Source organism: Camponotus vicinus, unplaced genomic scaffold (assembly GCF_025532165.1).
Source record: "Camponotus vicinus isolate PSW18456_S1 unplaced genomic scaffold, iyCamVici1.0 SCAF_12, whole genome shotgun sequence".
NCBI classification, from domain to species: Eukaryota; Metazoa; Arthropoda; class Insecta; order Hymenoptera; family Formicidae; genus Camponotus; species Camponotus vicinus.
In genome coordinates, this window is record NW_028141948.1 from 232,702 (window position 1) to 247,536 (window position 14,835).

Sequence of the window (14,835 nt, forward strand, 5' to 3'; positions counted from 1 at the left end):
TTATTGCAGATAAGTATATAAAGTTGCTTATCGTTGGAACGCGATGGCAATTGAATAATATCAAACAATATTCTCAATCTTCCTTCGGATGCATGTCAATAATTACATCTGTTTAAATATTATATCTAAATATAAAGGGATTGAAAGAAATTATAAGCGTGTGTAATTTTCTATAATATATAATGATTGACAAAACAGAGAAGGAGACACGAAACAATTACGCGATTATATACATGTATAAAATTTGTGATTTTATGGAAAGAAATTAGATATTAATCCAATGCAAGAGGTAAAAAATAAACTTTAATTTCTTTTATCGATTATTTACGCTTATACGTTATATTTCAAATCGATTGACAAATAATGACCCGTGATCTTTAAGGATTTATACATCGTCGCCAAGAGGCTTAAAATTGTAAACTCGAACTCTCTCGGCGATTCAAAGTAGGAAGTAAACGTAACGTGCGCGCATTCGTTCGGCCGTGCTCGTCGGTGCTCGGCCATCTTCGGCGTCACGATCGCCCCGCCACGTAGCGCCCCCACTCTGCGCCTCGGCTAGTCACTCGTCGTGTCGTCAGTCGTCGGTACGCCGTGGTGGGGAGACGAGGCCTGCGGACTGAGAACGACGCGCGGACGTTACGGTGGGAGGTTCAATTGTCGGTGAATCGTTGCGATGAGCGGTCGGGTGCGCGATAAGAGTCGAGCGAGAGATTAAGAGCGCGTGCCCCGGCTGCTGCGATCGGTACGCGTCGAGAAGGAGCACGACGTTTGTTTGACCGCTCGGGGAGCCGTTTCGTTTCGGATCGCGAGTACGAGTGTCGGCGTGCGCGCGCACGCACGCCGGGCAGCAAACTTCACACGGGTGGCGCGCGGCCGGAGACCGGAGTGCTTGCTGGACGATCGATTCGGTCGATCCGATTTCTTCCTTCTTTTCTCTTTTTTTTTTTTTTTTTTTTCCGACACGTCGATATGTGTTTGACGGCCTCGACATACATAACCTAACCTGATCCTCGCGCGATAGTGACGCGATATTTCGTGCTCCGTGACGTTGACGAAAAGAAATGCGCCGAGCGCGCGCGTGCGTTCGCGTTTATCGTAATCGCGCGATCGAAAGAGAGAATTGGCTGTGAGTGAAAAAGAAAGCAAGGGAAAAAAACGCTCTCAGTGTGTGCATCGCTTTCTGGGATTTCTACATCGCAACGTGGTTTTTGTGCGTGGTTTTCTGGAATTTTCTGCAGTTTCGAGATTCAACTTTTTTGTGACAAGAGCCCTGGCAGCAACGGCCATGACCGCGGACAGCCTGTTCGAGACTACCAGCATCCCGGGGCACCTCGCTCCCACGCCCGAGAGACTGGAGAGACTTCTCTCGAAACAGACCCTCGAGGAGCTCTACGAGGTCGAGGAACAGCCTTTCGCACGGTAAGTTACGACTCGAAACGCGCGCAACCCATCTCTCTCTCTCTTTCTCTCTCCTCTCTCTCTTCTCCCCTTTACTTCTCTCTCCTCTTCCCTCTCACCACCCCTCCCTACTCTTGATCTCGCCATTCTCTTTCCCCCCCGGATTGTCTTTGTCTTCGGGTAATCTAACGAGGATTAGACCGCTTCCGACCTGCGCGACTCCGATGACCTCTCGAGGTCGAGCTCATCCTCTTTTGTGTATGTTATGCTCTCGATATCTATCAATATTTATGCTCGACTCGATAGCTGTAATGAACGCTGGTATAGTTTTTTGCTAGTATTATCAACTTTGATACAATATACTCGTATTATATTATATAGATAGCACGATATCGTCAAATTCCGCGTAAGAAATTTAACGCGACAGTTTAATGGCATTCCCGCTAACGAGTGATATTTAGTTTATTTAATTGGACATTTACGAATATATATTCTGTCAATGAGATAACACATGGTTGTTTAAAAAATGGCATGAAAGAGAAATGCAAGGCATTGAAGGGTAAAGATAATATTGATATCAATTTCACAATTCTCTTAAATGAAACGTGTGTTGAATAAATAAATGAAGCGGAAAAAAGTGTCAATGTGATAAAAAGTAAATTTAATTTATTAAAATCTGAAAAGGAAAATTTTGTAATAATCAATTTCTAACGGTAAGAAGAAAAATTTGATATTTTCAAATCTTTTTAATATATACTATATTTCGTATTGCAATAAAATCAAGTATGATATTATATCTATGACATGTCGAGATGTAGAAAATTACTGAGACTGTATAGAAAGTCGATGATAGATACGCGCAAAGAGAAAGGCCGATAAGAAAAATATATTTATATTTCTTATTCGATACGATGACGCGGAGTTTTCGATGTCGCGAGATTATTGATTGCAAATTTATACACAAAGTGGAGCAACAAAAGATCATGGAGAAAATGGAACATGTCGGGGTTTTCAATTGCACTTTCATTTCTGATATATGCTATCTGAAAAAAGTCGCAATAAAATATATTTTTCCTTAAAAAAAAAAGAAAAAAAAACGATTTATAACAATTTTATCATATGAAATATTTATGTATAATATTCAAATAAAAAATAATATATATTATAATTTATAATACTCTTTTTTATATTGCATTATTTTATTATTTATTTATTTATTCTTTGGAACTTTCAGCATTACAAGCTTTACAAGTACAATAATAGTCTATAAAGTTATAACCATTGATGCATATATAAAAACATAAACATACTGTAATGAAATGAAAACTAAAATGAAATCTAGAATCTAAAATCGAAAATGACAGACAAAGAAAAGATTACGGAAATAAATTTTAACGAGCTAAAACAAAACTAATTCAAAAACTGAAATAAAATTACAGCAAAATTGAAATTGAAATTAGACTTAACGTTAACATTAAAATTAAAGTGAAAGAAAAAGGAAAAATAAAATATGATTTACATATATTACTCTAATCTGGAGTAAAACAAAAATTATATTTCTTTTACCTCTCCTATTTCTTCTTCTCCTCACTTTCATTCTCTTCTTTTTGTAACATTTTTATATTATATTATAATAATATATAATATTTTATACATACGCCCACACACACACACACACACACAAATGTCTCGCTCCTTAAACGAATTATCCGATTGTGCGCGACGCGATTTAATGCTATTGTATGAGAGCGTGAACGTGCGATTTATCATTAAAGGGGATAGATGCGTGCAAAGTAACGTGAGATGCGGGTAATTAGTATTTCGTGACACGCGCGTGACTCGATGAAATCACTTGCAGGTTTAATGGAAGCGCAATCTTGAGAGATTTTGAAATATGTATATATCATATATGTGATATGTATTTATCATATATATACACACACACACCCGTGTGCGTATATATGCGGCATAGCAAAAATATCATCGATAAAGTCTAGTGCGTCTCAAAAAATTGAAATTTTCTATTTAATTATCTTAATATGATAAAATATCATTAGAGTTATTTGCGCGAGTTTTTTATCATTAGAGTAATTTAAGTCTCACGATATCGTAAAAAATTAATAACACATAAACACAGTTATAGCTTTCATGTATTTCAAATATTAAATTGAATCAATTTTGACAAATTTTTTAAAAATTTTAACGAAGGTGAACAGACTTTTATCATCATCACATTTTGTATCGTAGGTGCAATTACATTCAATCGTTATACTAAAATTAATTACACATATAGGATATGTGCATATTTGAAAAAAACATGCTTGTATTTGCGTTTCCCTCTTATAATTAGTGTGATTCTCCTTTAATTAATTTTTCGCAGATTGTTCGCGTATCGAGCTTGCGTAACCGCTTGTTAATTCACGCACATCGACGGGAACATGCTCGTTATGGAACCATTTCACACGTGTCTACGGTTTTTTAGCGTTATACCGCAGAATAATAATGCCACTTGTTGCAATAGGTCGTTACGCGTTACAAGAATATAACAACTTTTAATGGGAAACATATTTTCTATTATTGTTTCGGTATTTTAGCATCATTTGTTTTACTAATTTTCGTTATATGAGAATTATTTGGCTAATGTAGCGAAATATATCACTTTTAATGTCTTAAAAATGGGTGAAAAATAACAAGCATATAAATTTTACGAGATATCAGTGCGAAGAGGAAGAAGGAGAGAGAAACGTAATCGATGAATATAAAATAATGAGAAAGAGAGGATTATTAAGAGTTTAATAAGATTGCGCAAATTTTAATGTTTTCTTGCGTTTGATATTCAACGATAGAAGAAAAGGTGACACTAAATTATTTCATCTCTAACGACAATAACGACGGTGCGAATTTCTCTTTAATATATATTATTTATAACACCATATCATAATTCATACATTTCACGGCGCGATCATTTCATTCGACTAGAGGCCTCGGGCCACCCTCGTCTCTCGAGATCCTCTTCTTTCGTGAAAGAAAGTGTTCCTGCCGCGAGATCGAGGTCGAGACTTTGTCTCGATACTCGCTCTTTTATGACCTCGCCTGGACTCCCGCTGCTCTCTTCTTCTTCCAAAGGTATCGTATCGGTCGGCGAAAGAAACGAGAAAAAGATCGCACGAAACAGTTTTTTCCGAAATTGTACAAGATTGTTGAAAATTTTTAGCGAAAATCGTCATAAACAATTGTCACATTTAGAAAAAAAGTTGCGGAAAAAATTTTCGGATAGCGTCCATATATTTGAAGCACGGTCAATTTTCTGTCATTTTCCGTGACGAGCTTATTAAATTGGCGAGATACATACATACGACACACGTATTTAATTGCACGCATGCCGTAAGATTAGTCAGCTTGCAACGCGATACGTCAATAGGGTCATCAATGTCGATTACGGAAATAATGGAATGTCTCAATTGCGTAAATGCAAAGGAAAACAAGGCTTATATCGTGATGGAAAATAAACGGGAAATTAATCTGCGTGTAAAATTATCGCATACGTTACATTGTTTTATACTCGATCACTCGGACGGATGACCGGTTGTGTTGGGTCACGTATGTGGCCTCTGTGCGAGATTGCGGAGCTAAAAAAGCAAATGGAGCGACGAAAGCACGGGGAAAATACGAGGTTCGAGATTAATCGCGATAGCGCTAATTAACGATTAACCGACTGTGCGTATAAATCTCTTATATATATATCGCGTTAAGAACGCTGGAAATGCAACCGTAAATTCTCGACAAACTTTAACGCGTTACACAGATATAATATCCGATAATCGCCAAGTCGAGTAGTCGCTAAACATTTTATCTACGGCTTGTATATTTCTACGACTAGGAAAAGACTCGTTATAGCCCTTCCCCTTCCCCTTCTCTCCCTCTTTCTTTTATTTCTCTTTCTAAAATACATCTCCTCCAAGCAAAGTATTTTTAATGTATACGTCACAATACACACGCAACACGTGTCACATTCTCTCGTGCAAATAATCTCAAGCGACACTATTGTACATTAATTTACTGCAAATAATAAAGTGTTAAATTGTCCGTCTTGAAAATTTTACAATTTGCACATTTGATGCGTCGTGCGTGTTATATGTGCGTTGCAACTTGGTTCGCCTCGCGATGGTGCTACATACGCTTCTTAACGACTGGACGCACCCGAGACCTTCCTGAATGGCGTTAAGCACCGTCAAGATTTATGCAAACCGTCAATCATTGCGCGTGATAGCGCATCGTGACGGCGCGACGTCGAGCGAAGAAAAAGTATCGGATAATGATCGCCGCCGCGATTATGTCTCTTTGCCAAACACCTGCCGCGTTCTAGAATTTCTCACGAGATTCGCCCGGCAAACGCGCAAGCGTGAATAATTTCATAATGCCAACGATTATCTCGACGCGTCCGTGTACCTCGAACGAGACCTCTTTTCCTCGGTGCAGTTTGCGCGCAAAGGTACCGGATTCTCTTGGAAATCTTGGCTCCCCGATGTGCTTTTATGCGCGGTGAATCTCTACATCTCTCCTCCGCTTCTTCGCTCTCGTGACAAGCGGAAAGAGAGGCAATTTCGTAACAATGAGAAAAGTGAAAAACTTGATTTCCTTGACAAGTAGCATGATGATAATGTAAACTTTGTAGAAAGAAGAAAATATCGAGCAGTTTTCTACTTATTATCGATATTTCGTCTGCTCCAAAAGATGCAAATGGACAAAAGCATCCGATTCAATGAGTGCATCAATGCGGACGTATATCGCGTAAAATTAAAATTAATTATCGAGGCGATTAAGTCGCAACGCGCGCGCGTGCAAAAAGTTATATAATTTATGTGCACGTTCGCGTTTACATTTTTGCTCGGATCCAGCGACACGTATCTCAATCGCATGGCATAGCGTATCGCGACGTTAAATAAATAGTCTTCCTGGTATCGATTTTTCATCGGGGGCCTGGCTTCCTCGTCTTGGCTCTTTCGCTCGTCCGCCTGCGAATACGTGCGATCGAGCGCAAACGAGTCGCGCCGATGTTTATTTCGCCGCCGGGCGTTTGCGACACCGGGAGCATCGGGTCCGAGCCGAGCGTATGTAACAAATTATCGCACGTGTGAAAAAGAATCTCGCGTTGCGTAACCTTCTCGCGAGGACGGAAATCGCGCGAGCTCCCGCCGTGCGATTCGATCTCTCGACGAGAGAGTCTCGTTCTCCTTCTCTTTTCCTTCTTCATTAACCGCCGCGCGTAAGGCTCGTATATATTCATAACTCCCCTCGTATATAAACAGTATATAATCGCTGATAAACGGAGCGCGAGACTCCAACGTCGCCAACAGTCCGCGGACTCTTTCAATCGCGTACACGAATCGTCGAGTCGACGCGATAAACGTGGGACGCGGTGTAAGGGACTGTGGTATAAAAATACATTACGACTGTATCCGCCTTGGAGAACGTTAGAGTCGCAAACGAATGTAAATAAACTCGTGGCGAGGGAGCGCCGTTTTGTTCCCACGAATTAAGCGATTCTGGCCGCATAATCGATACTTGTGACGAGAGAGAGAGAGAGAGAGAGAAGCGTTTCATTTGTAGATTTGCCTCCTACGTTAAATATTATTTTACCGTCGCATACAAAATGCACGGCGATTACGTGTCGTCCCAATTTATTTCGAGAGGCTAATAATAATTTGCTTGGTTAACGCTGATTTAATTCAAAATCACTCGATATTTATCGCAAATACATCGTCTTTCTCGACAGAGTTGAAAGGCTCAAAGTTTAAGCGATCCTCGTCGAAGCGCGTTTTAATCTTTTATACTGTGTTCTTGCATGATTTATTCATTAAATTCTTCCGTTTGCGCACACATGTCCGATACAACGTGCGCGTATACAGTCATCTAGAGATGATTGTGCACGACGGAAAAACGGTATTCGAGAGTCATCGGCGCATTTCAATCGGCGAAAATGCTTGTCGCATGCTCCGCGGAATATCGAGTCGTACGTACATATCTTTGGTAAAAGTTGTTTGACAATTTCCAAGCAACGTGTGTAAAACGTTTCGACGAACCTCGCGGACAAGTTCAAGTATACGTTTATAATATTATTACGTTGCGCGCAAATATCTCACTTTGCGCATAAATGGCAAAAATTATTCGCGACGCGATAGAGCTTGGCAGCTTTATACTCTGTAATTTACGTCCTATACATCTTAATATTCTCTATCCACACCTCGACGAACGGAAGATGGCTCCCTCCCCTGCGCGGTTTCCGGTGGAAAACGGAAGGCGCGACGATGTTAATATTTGCGTTACGTATCCGAAACGATAACGAAGAGAATCCCTGTGGAAAATAAATACTCCTGCCTCGTATCGGCTCCCCTTGCCTTGCTGCGCATAGCTCGTAAAGCGAATCGCGTTCCGAGATGCGCCGGTATATCTTTGGTCCCCGACGAGCATCATCCTTTTGTCGTACAATCTCGCTAAAGGTAAAAGTATTGCAACGTTTCTACCTATAAGGGTATAAATATCGAGTGGCAAGTGCATAGCGGACGATCTCTGCATGCTCCGCCCGGCCACGGGCTATTTTCAACCCACGCCAAACTCGCTCCTCTCGGAGCTGTTTCTCTCTCTCTCTCTTCTGCTTCTCTTCGTCTCGTTTGCCTCGCTCCCCGCGCGTTCGTATATTTCTCGTATATACGCCTTCGTATATGTATCCTAAGGCCCAACCTGATACCATAAAGAGCATCGCCGTCTCCCGACAGCGAGTGTTTAAATTTCTACAACATCCGGCGCTTCGTAATTGACCGATAGCGCGTATTGCGTGACATTCCTCGAAGCGCTCGACCGCCGCGTCGGTACTAGATATTATTGTTTGCCGAGGAGTCGAGTCTCGCCGCATAAAGATCCACGAGATTATTAATGGCTCTCGCGATTATTGCTCGCGCCGATAAAATACGCTCGATGCGATAAAAATTCTTTGAGACCAGGAGCGTGGCTACGCAAAGATTCGCGTATCGAGACATGTGACAAATAAAACCGCATCGTATCTTTGTATCTCGGTATATAAAAGATCATTTCTTTCGGCACAGATGCGGGACACACTTGCACGCGATAAATACGTACGTTGAAGCATATGTAAGATATTGCCTGGGTTTAACCGAGTTGAATAGACAAGTAACATGATTTTTCTGTTGGCGCGGTCACTTTGGGGAATCGTCACGAGGAATCGTTTCGACGTCGAGGGAGAGAGAGAGAGAGAAGGAAAAAAATCCGATCCGCGAGATTGAACGACAAACGCGAACGCGAGCGCTCCGAACGAGTAAACGCGACAGAAACGGGCATGCCACCTGGAACGTACCCGGTAACGGCACTTGCAATTAGCACGACAGACTGCTACGTCTGCCTACTTGCTCGGCATCTCGTGTCGCGCGATCCGATCGCCAAAGACGACCTTCCGTCGAGAGGGGAAAACGAGATCACGGGGCGCGTTCGTCTCGTCGATTCGAATAATCGTGGTCCTTTTATATTTATCGAGGGTGACGAAACGTGCCATACGCGGACGATCGGCATCTATAGCTTACGTTAGATCCCCTCGATATGCGGCGCGTCGGTGTATAGACTCTGAAAGAAATTATGTCGCATCTGAAATTATCCGGGAGAGTACCGTTGTGTTTGCTCAATTGTTAGCGCGACGATGCAGCTGTCGTGTGGCGACTTGAAAGCGGACAAGTCTGCGTGTGTTGCTTTCGGAGCGAGATGACGAGGAAAAAATTTAATTGCACGGTTGACAATATTGAGTTATCGATATGCGCATCGCGCTCGTGATATTAAGTCAAGTACGTCAATTACGCCGACGAGTTTATTATCTTAATTAACTCGAAGAAGAGGAAGAATCTTTGATCTTCGATCGTCATATTTCGACGAGAACGACGTTTCGCTTAATAGCGCGCTTTTACTCGATACAATGCACAATAAACTGACGCGCGTTAGAAGTAGGAGGAAATTTCCCTCGAAACTTTCTCGAGATCGATTTCGAGAAACTAGAAACATGAGAATATTCGTCGAACGGGTTATCGAACGATTTTGTTCTCGGCGAATAACCGACACCGCGAGACTTTTTCTTTATTCTCGAGACGACGACTCGGGATAGAAAACGTCCCGTGAGACTCCAGCTGCTTCTCTCGATAAGCAACAGCTGTCTCCCCAAAGTCCTCGTCGTTGTGCAACCAGACCTCGCGCGCAGTTGGGCTTTTAAGGATGCTTCCTGCGTCTCTGCAGCCGCATTTATTCACTTTGCATGACAAAGCTTTTTCTCTCTTGCTCTTTCTCTCTCTCGTACGTGTTTTTTTCTTCTTTCTTTCAAGAGAAAGACGATGGTCGACGCTTTACGAATTACTATGGGTTTCGGGGCGCGCGTTGGCGGAGGACCTTCCATCTACATTATTTTGGTTGGTTAAACCACGGCTGAGTAAGCACACGCTGCTTATTTTGGATATCGAACGATGCGTTTTCGATTTAAATACCAACGTGTATCTTCGTCAATATTATTTGTTTGCTCTTCGCTTTCCTTCGAACGTAACGTTGATAAATTGCGTTGTTGCTAATTCTTACTCGTGACTACGATACATGCAAGAGTTTATTTCTATATTTTTTTTCTCGAAAGAAAAGAGATGAAAGAGATTTTGAAATCTGGACGAAATCGGCTCGTTGCTCGCCGATTATTTGCGAGAGCGGAAAAAATGTACATTTATCGTATAAAATTTTCTCTCTCTCTCTCTCTTGTGGCGCGATCCAGCGACAGTTATCGATTCGCGGCCAATGATCATGGCGGCCTTGAGAGGAAAAGACGGCGGTTGTTCATCGTCGCGATCGCGCGCGCGGTATTTTCTCGCCCTCGAGGATCGGACCTACCGACTGCTTTTTTCCCTCCGCCAGTTCTTTCCTCTCTTTTTCTCTCTCGAGACTCGAGCCGCGAGACCGCGGCGTTCCGATCGAGCGGACCGATAAACATAATTAAGGCGACGGGACGCCTCGACAGGCGCTACGTTTTATCAACGGCAGCATCTGTATCGGTGATAATCGCCGTCATCGTGGAAGGCTCGCGGAAGGGCTCTTAATAAGACGTCGTCGTGGCCGCGATAGTCACGACTTTTGTCGTTCCAGCGACGAGCGATGCGGGGTGAGGCTTTAGAAACTCGAGGGAACCGCGGAGTCTGTCGCGAAAAATGTCGCGCTCGGGATGGAAGCGGGAAGCGAGACTCGTCGTATCTTTGAATCGGCAAATCTTAATCGAGCGAAAAACGTCCGGCTCGAGTGATGTACGACGCGACTAGGATCACGACGCGAGGAGAGAACTAGCGCGTCGAGCGATTACGACACACACTGGCCGCAAAGAATCCAAAGAAAGAGAGAGAGGGAAATGGACGAGTCGGATCGTTGGCGATATCGCGGTGATCTATGAGTCACGATCCCTTACGGCGGGACACCTTTGGCCCAGATCACGGAGCTCGCGCTCCATTGTGTCGTCACGATTCCTTCGCTTAGGGGATACTCGTAGGTTTCTGCCGCCCCGTCGTCGCATGGGAAAGTGTCGATTCGACTCCGAGGCGCAACAACTTTCGAATTCGCCCGGATCCTCGAGTTACGTCGTCCTGCTCTCGCTGCACGTTCCAATGTCGTGCCACGCTCATCGCGTTTCAGCGCGAGCGAGTTAATGTCACGTCGGTCTCTTGTCACACGCGCGTCTTGGGATACTTTTACTTAAATTGTGTATGCGCTTGCGTTGCGTTTTTATTTTTACACAATTAGGCTTTCTCGCGCGACGTGATATTTCATAACGCCATTATTGGCGGTGAATGGTAATTGGTGCCCAAGTCTATCTCTCTCCCATTTTCTCTCTTCTTTTCGTTTACTTTCGCGTCTGTCCTTTCCGTCGCAGGACCAGCATTTCCTTCGCTTTTTCCTTTTTTCCGGGTAAAGAGACTCCATTCATACGTACAATGTCTGGCGATGCGCGAAATGCGTTGTTCCCCATCGCGTTTCTATATTCTTGTTGCGTCTTTTTCTCTCTCTCTCTCTTTTTCTCGAGTCTTTATCTCGATCGCGGTGAACCACCGCGGCCCTTTGTTACTTTTGTCTCAACTTTGAGTGCGTCGTTAGTAACGAGATAGCGTCTCTCTCTCGAACAATGCGTAAACTGTAGGGATCGGGGAGGATTCTCGAAGAAGCGAGCAACGACGGGTATCTTTGTACTTGTCGACGGGGATTTGTCGGCCCTGTAACAATTCAATTCGATTCATTTGATTAAAACCGCCTAGTCAAACTCGGACTAATCCTTTGGTTTTATACCAGCCTTTTAGACGCTTTTAGATCAGAGAAACAGTTCCGGAAGCTTTTAAGCTTTTAATCTCTCTTTTACGCTCTTTCTATTTCGGGAAGAAGCGATAAACATTGCGAGATTTCTCTTTTTCTTTGATCCGATAATATCAAACGTATTGTGCGCGTTGGCGTGAATACATAAAGCGGAAAGTTAGTTTGGGATATTTGTTAAAGATTTATTGAAAAGAGCGCGTCCTTAAAACATAAATGAGCGCCCGCGAATGGCGTTTATGAATAATGCGTTAATGAATTTATATTTGCGCGTGAAGCGTGCCTTAAAACCAGTTTTTACGTTAGAGGGAAAAGAGAGGCGTGGGTGGCGCGAAACTTTAATCTGATTTTCGAGGATACGCGCCTCGCGAGATGATCCACGAGCGGGTCGGAGTGAAAAATGCGTCTCGGCTCTCGAGTACGACATACATTCACGAATGCATTTCGGAGACGAGAATGTTTTCGCATGTTTACGTTTCTTTGCACTCCCACGCTTTAGCGCTCGATGAGAACGACATCGGGAGACTCGACTGGACACTCGACGCGCATTTTGTCTCAATTAACGTACCGAAAACTAGGGAGGAAAATGTAAAAAAAATGTCGCAAAAACCGTGGGTTGAAGGGGAGCGATATTTTATTATTAACGCGCTACAGACTCCATTACCGTATTAATGACATTTACAATGAACCTCGTCCGCAACGCGAGGGTTAAAGTCACCGTCGTCGTGAAACGCAACGGAAACGACTCGAAAACAGGGGAAGCAAGTTTATCGCGAGGGGTGCGGCAGTTGTCGCGCGATAATTTGCAAAGGACTCGAGTAGACGCGACACGTTTGTTTCGACACACGCGGGACATCGAAAAGGCGGTCGATTTGTTTCGCTCCGACGCTAGACGACACATTTTTTCTTCCTTTGATTTTTTCCGGCGGAAAAAAGGGAGCGTTCCTTTCTCGCTTTGCTCGCTGTCGCTCGCTCGTTTGCTTCCCGCGCTCGAGTTGGCCGACCTTCACCCGACTACCGTCGCCATTATGCTCGTTACACACCAGTCGCGGTTGTAATTTACGGTTAACCGAACGGAAACCGAAGGGGAGCGACCGCGTTGTAACGAGGTCGGCGCGCATAGGGTCTCTTAACGAAGAAACTCGCCGCTGCGATCGTCCTTTTCTCTACCGTCTCTTTCGTCCGATTCTACGCGTCTGGTTGCGCGTTTATCGTCGGCGTTTACGACGCTTGCCGCGGATTCAATTTCCCGGAATAGTCGTACTTATCATTTTTAATCGACAAGTCGATCTCTCGATCCTCGCGAGAAAATTCTACCGGCGGTCGGACAGTGTACGACGGAGCGAATCGATAAATCGTCTTTCCTCGTTTATCTATTTTTCCCCGTTGGCGATTATCGCCGACCCGAGTCGTCGCACGGGTAGAAAGTCTCTCTCTTTCTCGCGAATAACGGACGTTTGACGGTGTCTTTTTGCGCGGCCGACTGGTTCTCGCAGATGCGGCCGATTATCGCGTATCGCGCAATCAGCCGATCGTATCCAGAAATCGTTTGAAAGTAGTTAATCCGACGTCTGGATGTCGCGCGCTCGTTTGGCCGCGTCCCACTTTGTCGCATCGCGCTGCGATTCCGCGTGTCTATCGCAATTTGTGATGTAATTGAAAGGGAATAACCTCTTGTCCCTGTCGACACGTACAAAAGGAAACTCATTTTAGCGAAGGATGTTTGAAATATTGTTTTGATTTGGAACGTTGAACAAAATACCCCGCAAGATCGGGCGGGGTATCGCATCGACTCTTTTCACGCTTCGTTTCTGATTCTTTCGTAGAAATTGACGTATATTTTAATCCGAAACATTCATTCGCTTCCTTTAGGCAACCTTGTATAATTTCGATATCGACTAGAAATTTAAAACCGACCATCTCTCTCTCTCTCTCTCTCTCGTCGACTAGGAAGAAAAAGTCATTCTCGCGTCCGCGGGTGCATCGTTTGTCGTCGAGAATCGCTCCGAGTAATCGATCAGCCGCGCAAAATGCAGCGCGAAATTCACCGCACGACGAGATGGAACGACGCGGATTTTTCATTCCGCACGCGTCCCCTCGATTATACCGGCGCAATTACACGGCGCGCGATTATAGCCCGTAATCAGCCTACGCGTTTCGCGAGGCGACTCCATCCTGCGCGTACGAAGGAAGGAATTGCGCGAGACGAGAATGGGACAAGTTGTGCCGGCTCGCATACCGTCGTCGTCGTCGTCGTCGTCGGGAACTTTTCGCCGCGTCCGTGTACTAAACCTTTTTCATTCTGTCGCATGTACGCGCGCGCGGTGTCGGCTCTTGTGCGAGAGAGCGACGTATTAGCCGAGCTGTTATTGTTTCTCGCGCTGCGTCGGCTCTCGAGAGAGCCGTTCGACCCGTTCGCCGTAGGTAGACATTTATCGCTACCTGCTGCTCTTCCCCCTCGCAGCCTATTATTCTCGCATTTGCGAGACGCTGCGGGATCGATTCCCCGAGATTATATTCGAGACTCGATCGTCAACAGCCGCCACGCAGCTTCCGACGCATAATCCACCGCAAACTGATCGTTTACACGCCGTAGCGATATAAATGTACCCGTCGTTATTTTTTCATTACGGCAGGTGCTCGGATGTTTGGTCCTCTTGATATAACGAGACGTTATATATTTACATCTCAATCTTTTCGCTTATATTTCTCTAATTTTATTTATAACACGAGACGAGTAGATATCCTATCCGCGGTGTGTATGTACGTGTGCATGGAGCGCACAGAGATCCGAATTGCTCTCGCAGCCGGCGAGGCAAAAATGAGGTTACGCTCCGGCGAGCGCGCGCCGCGATCCGGTCCGAACGATCCGGTAAACCGCGGCGATCGCCTCTCCGGATCGCCGTACCGCAAATAAAAAGGCCAACGCGCTCACCCACGCCTCTCAGGAATCCCAAGGGCGAGCGTGTCCGCGACTCCATGTTGCGAGCCCGCGAGGCAGTTGCCGAGCGACGACGACGATCGATATGGTTCACCGATATATATCGTCCGATA

The 14,835-nt window shown here is 44.3% G+C and overlaps 1 protein-coding gene across 2 annotated transcripts in view; it reads left to right on the forward strand.

Annotated features, from left to right (window-relative positions):
• The first annotated feature begins 567 nt into the window (after positions 1-567).
• LOC145963377 (uncharacterized) overlaps positions 568-14,835 on the forward strand; it is an 81,072-nt gene continuing 66,804 nt past the window's right edge. The window contains exon 1 of one of the 2 annotated variants that reach the window (XM_083085239.1): positions 568-1,419. In XM_083085239.1, the coding sequence (XP_082941365.1) occupies positions 1,286-1,419 (134 nt within the window). In that variant the 5' untranslated portion in view covers positions 568-1,285. The remainder of the gene's footprint in view (positions 1,420-14,835) is intronic. The other variant, XM_083085240.1, reaches the window with a different exon arrangement.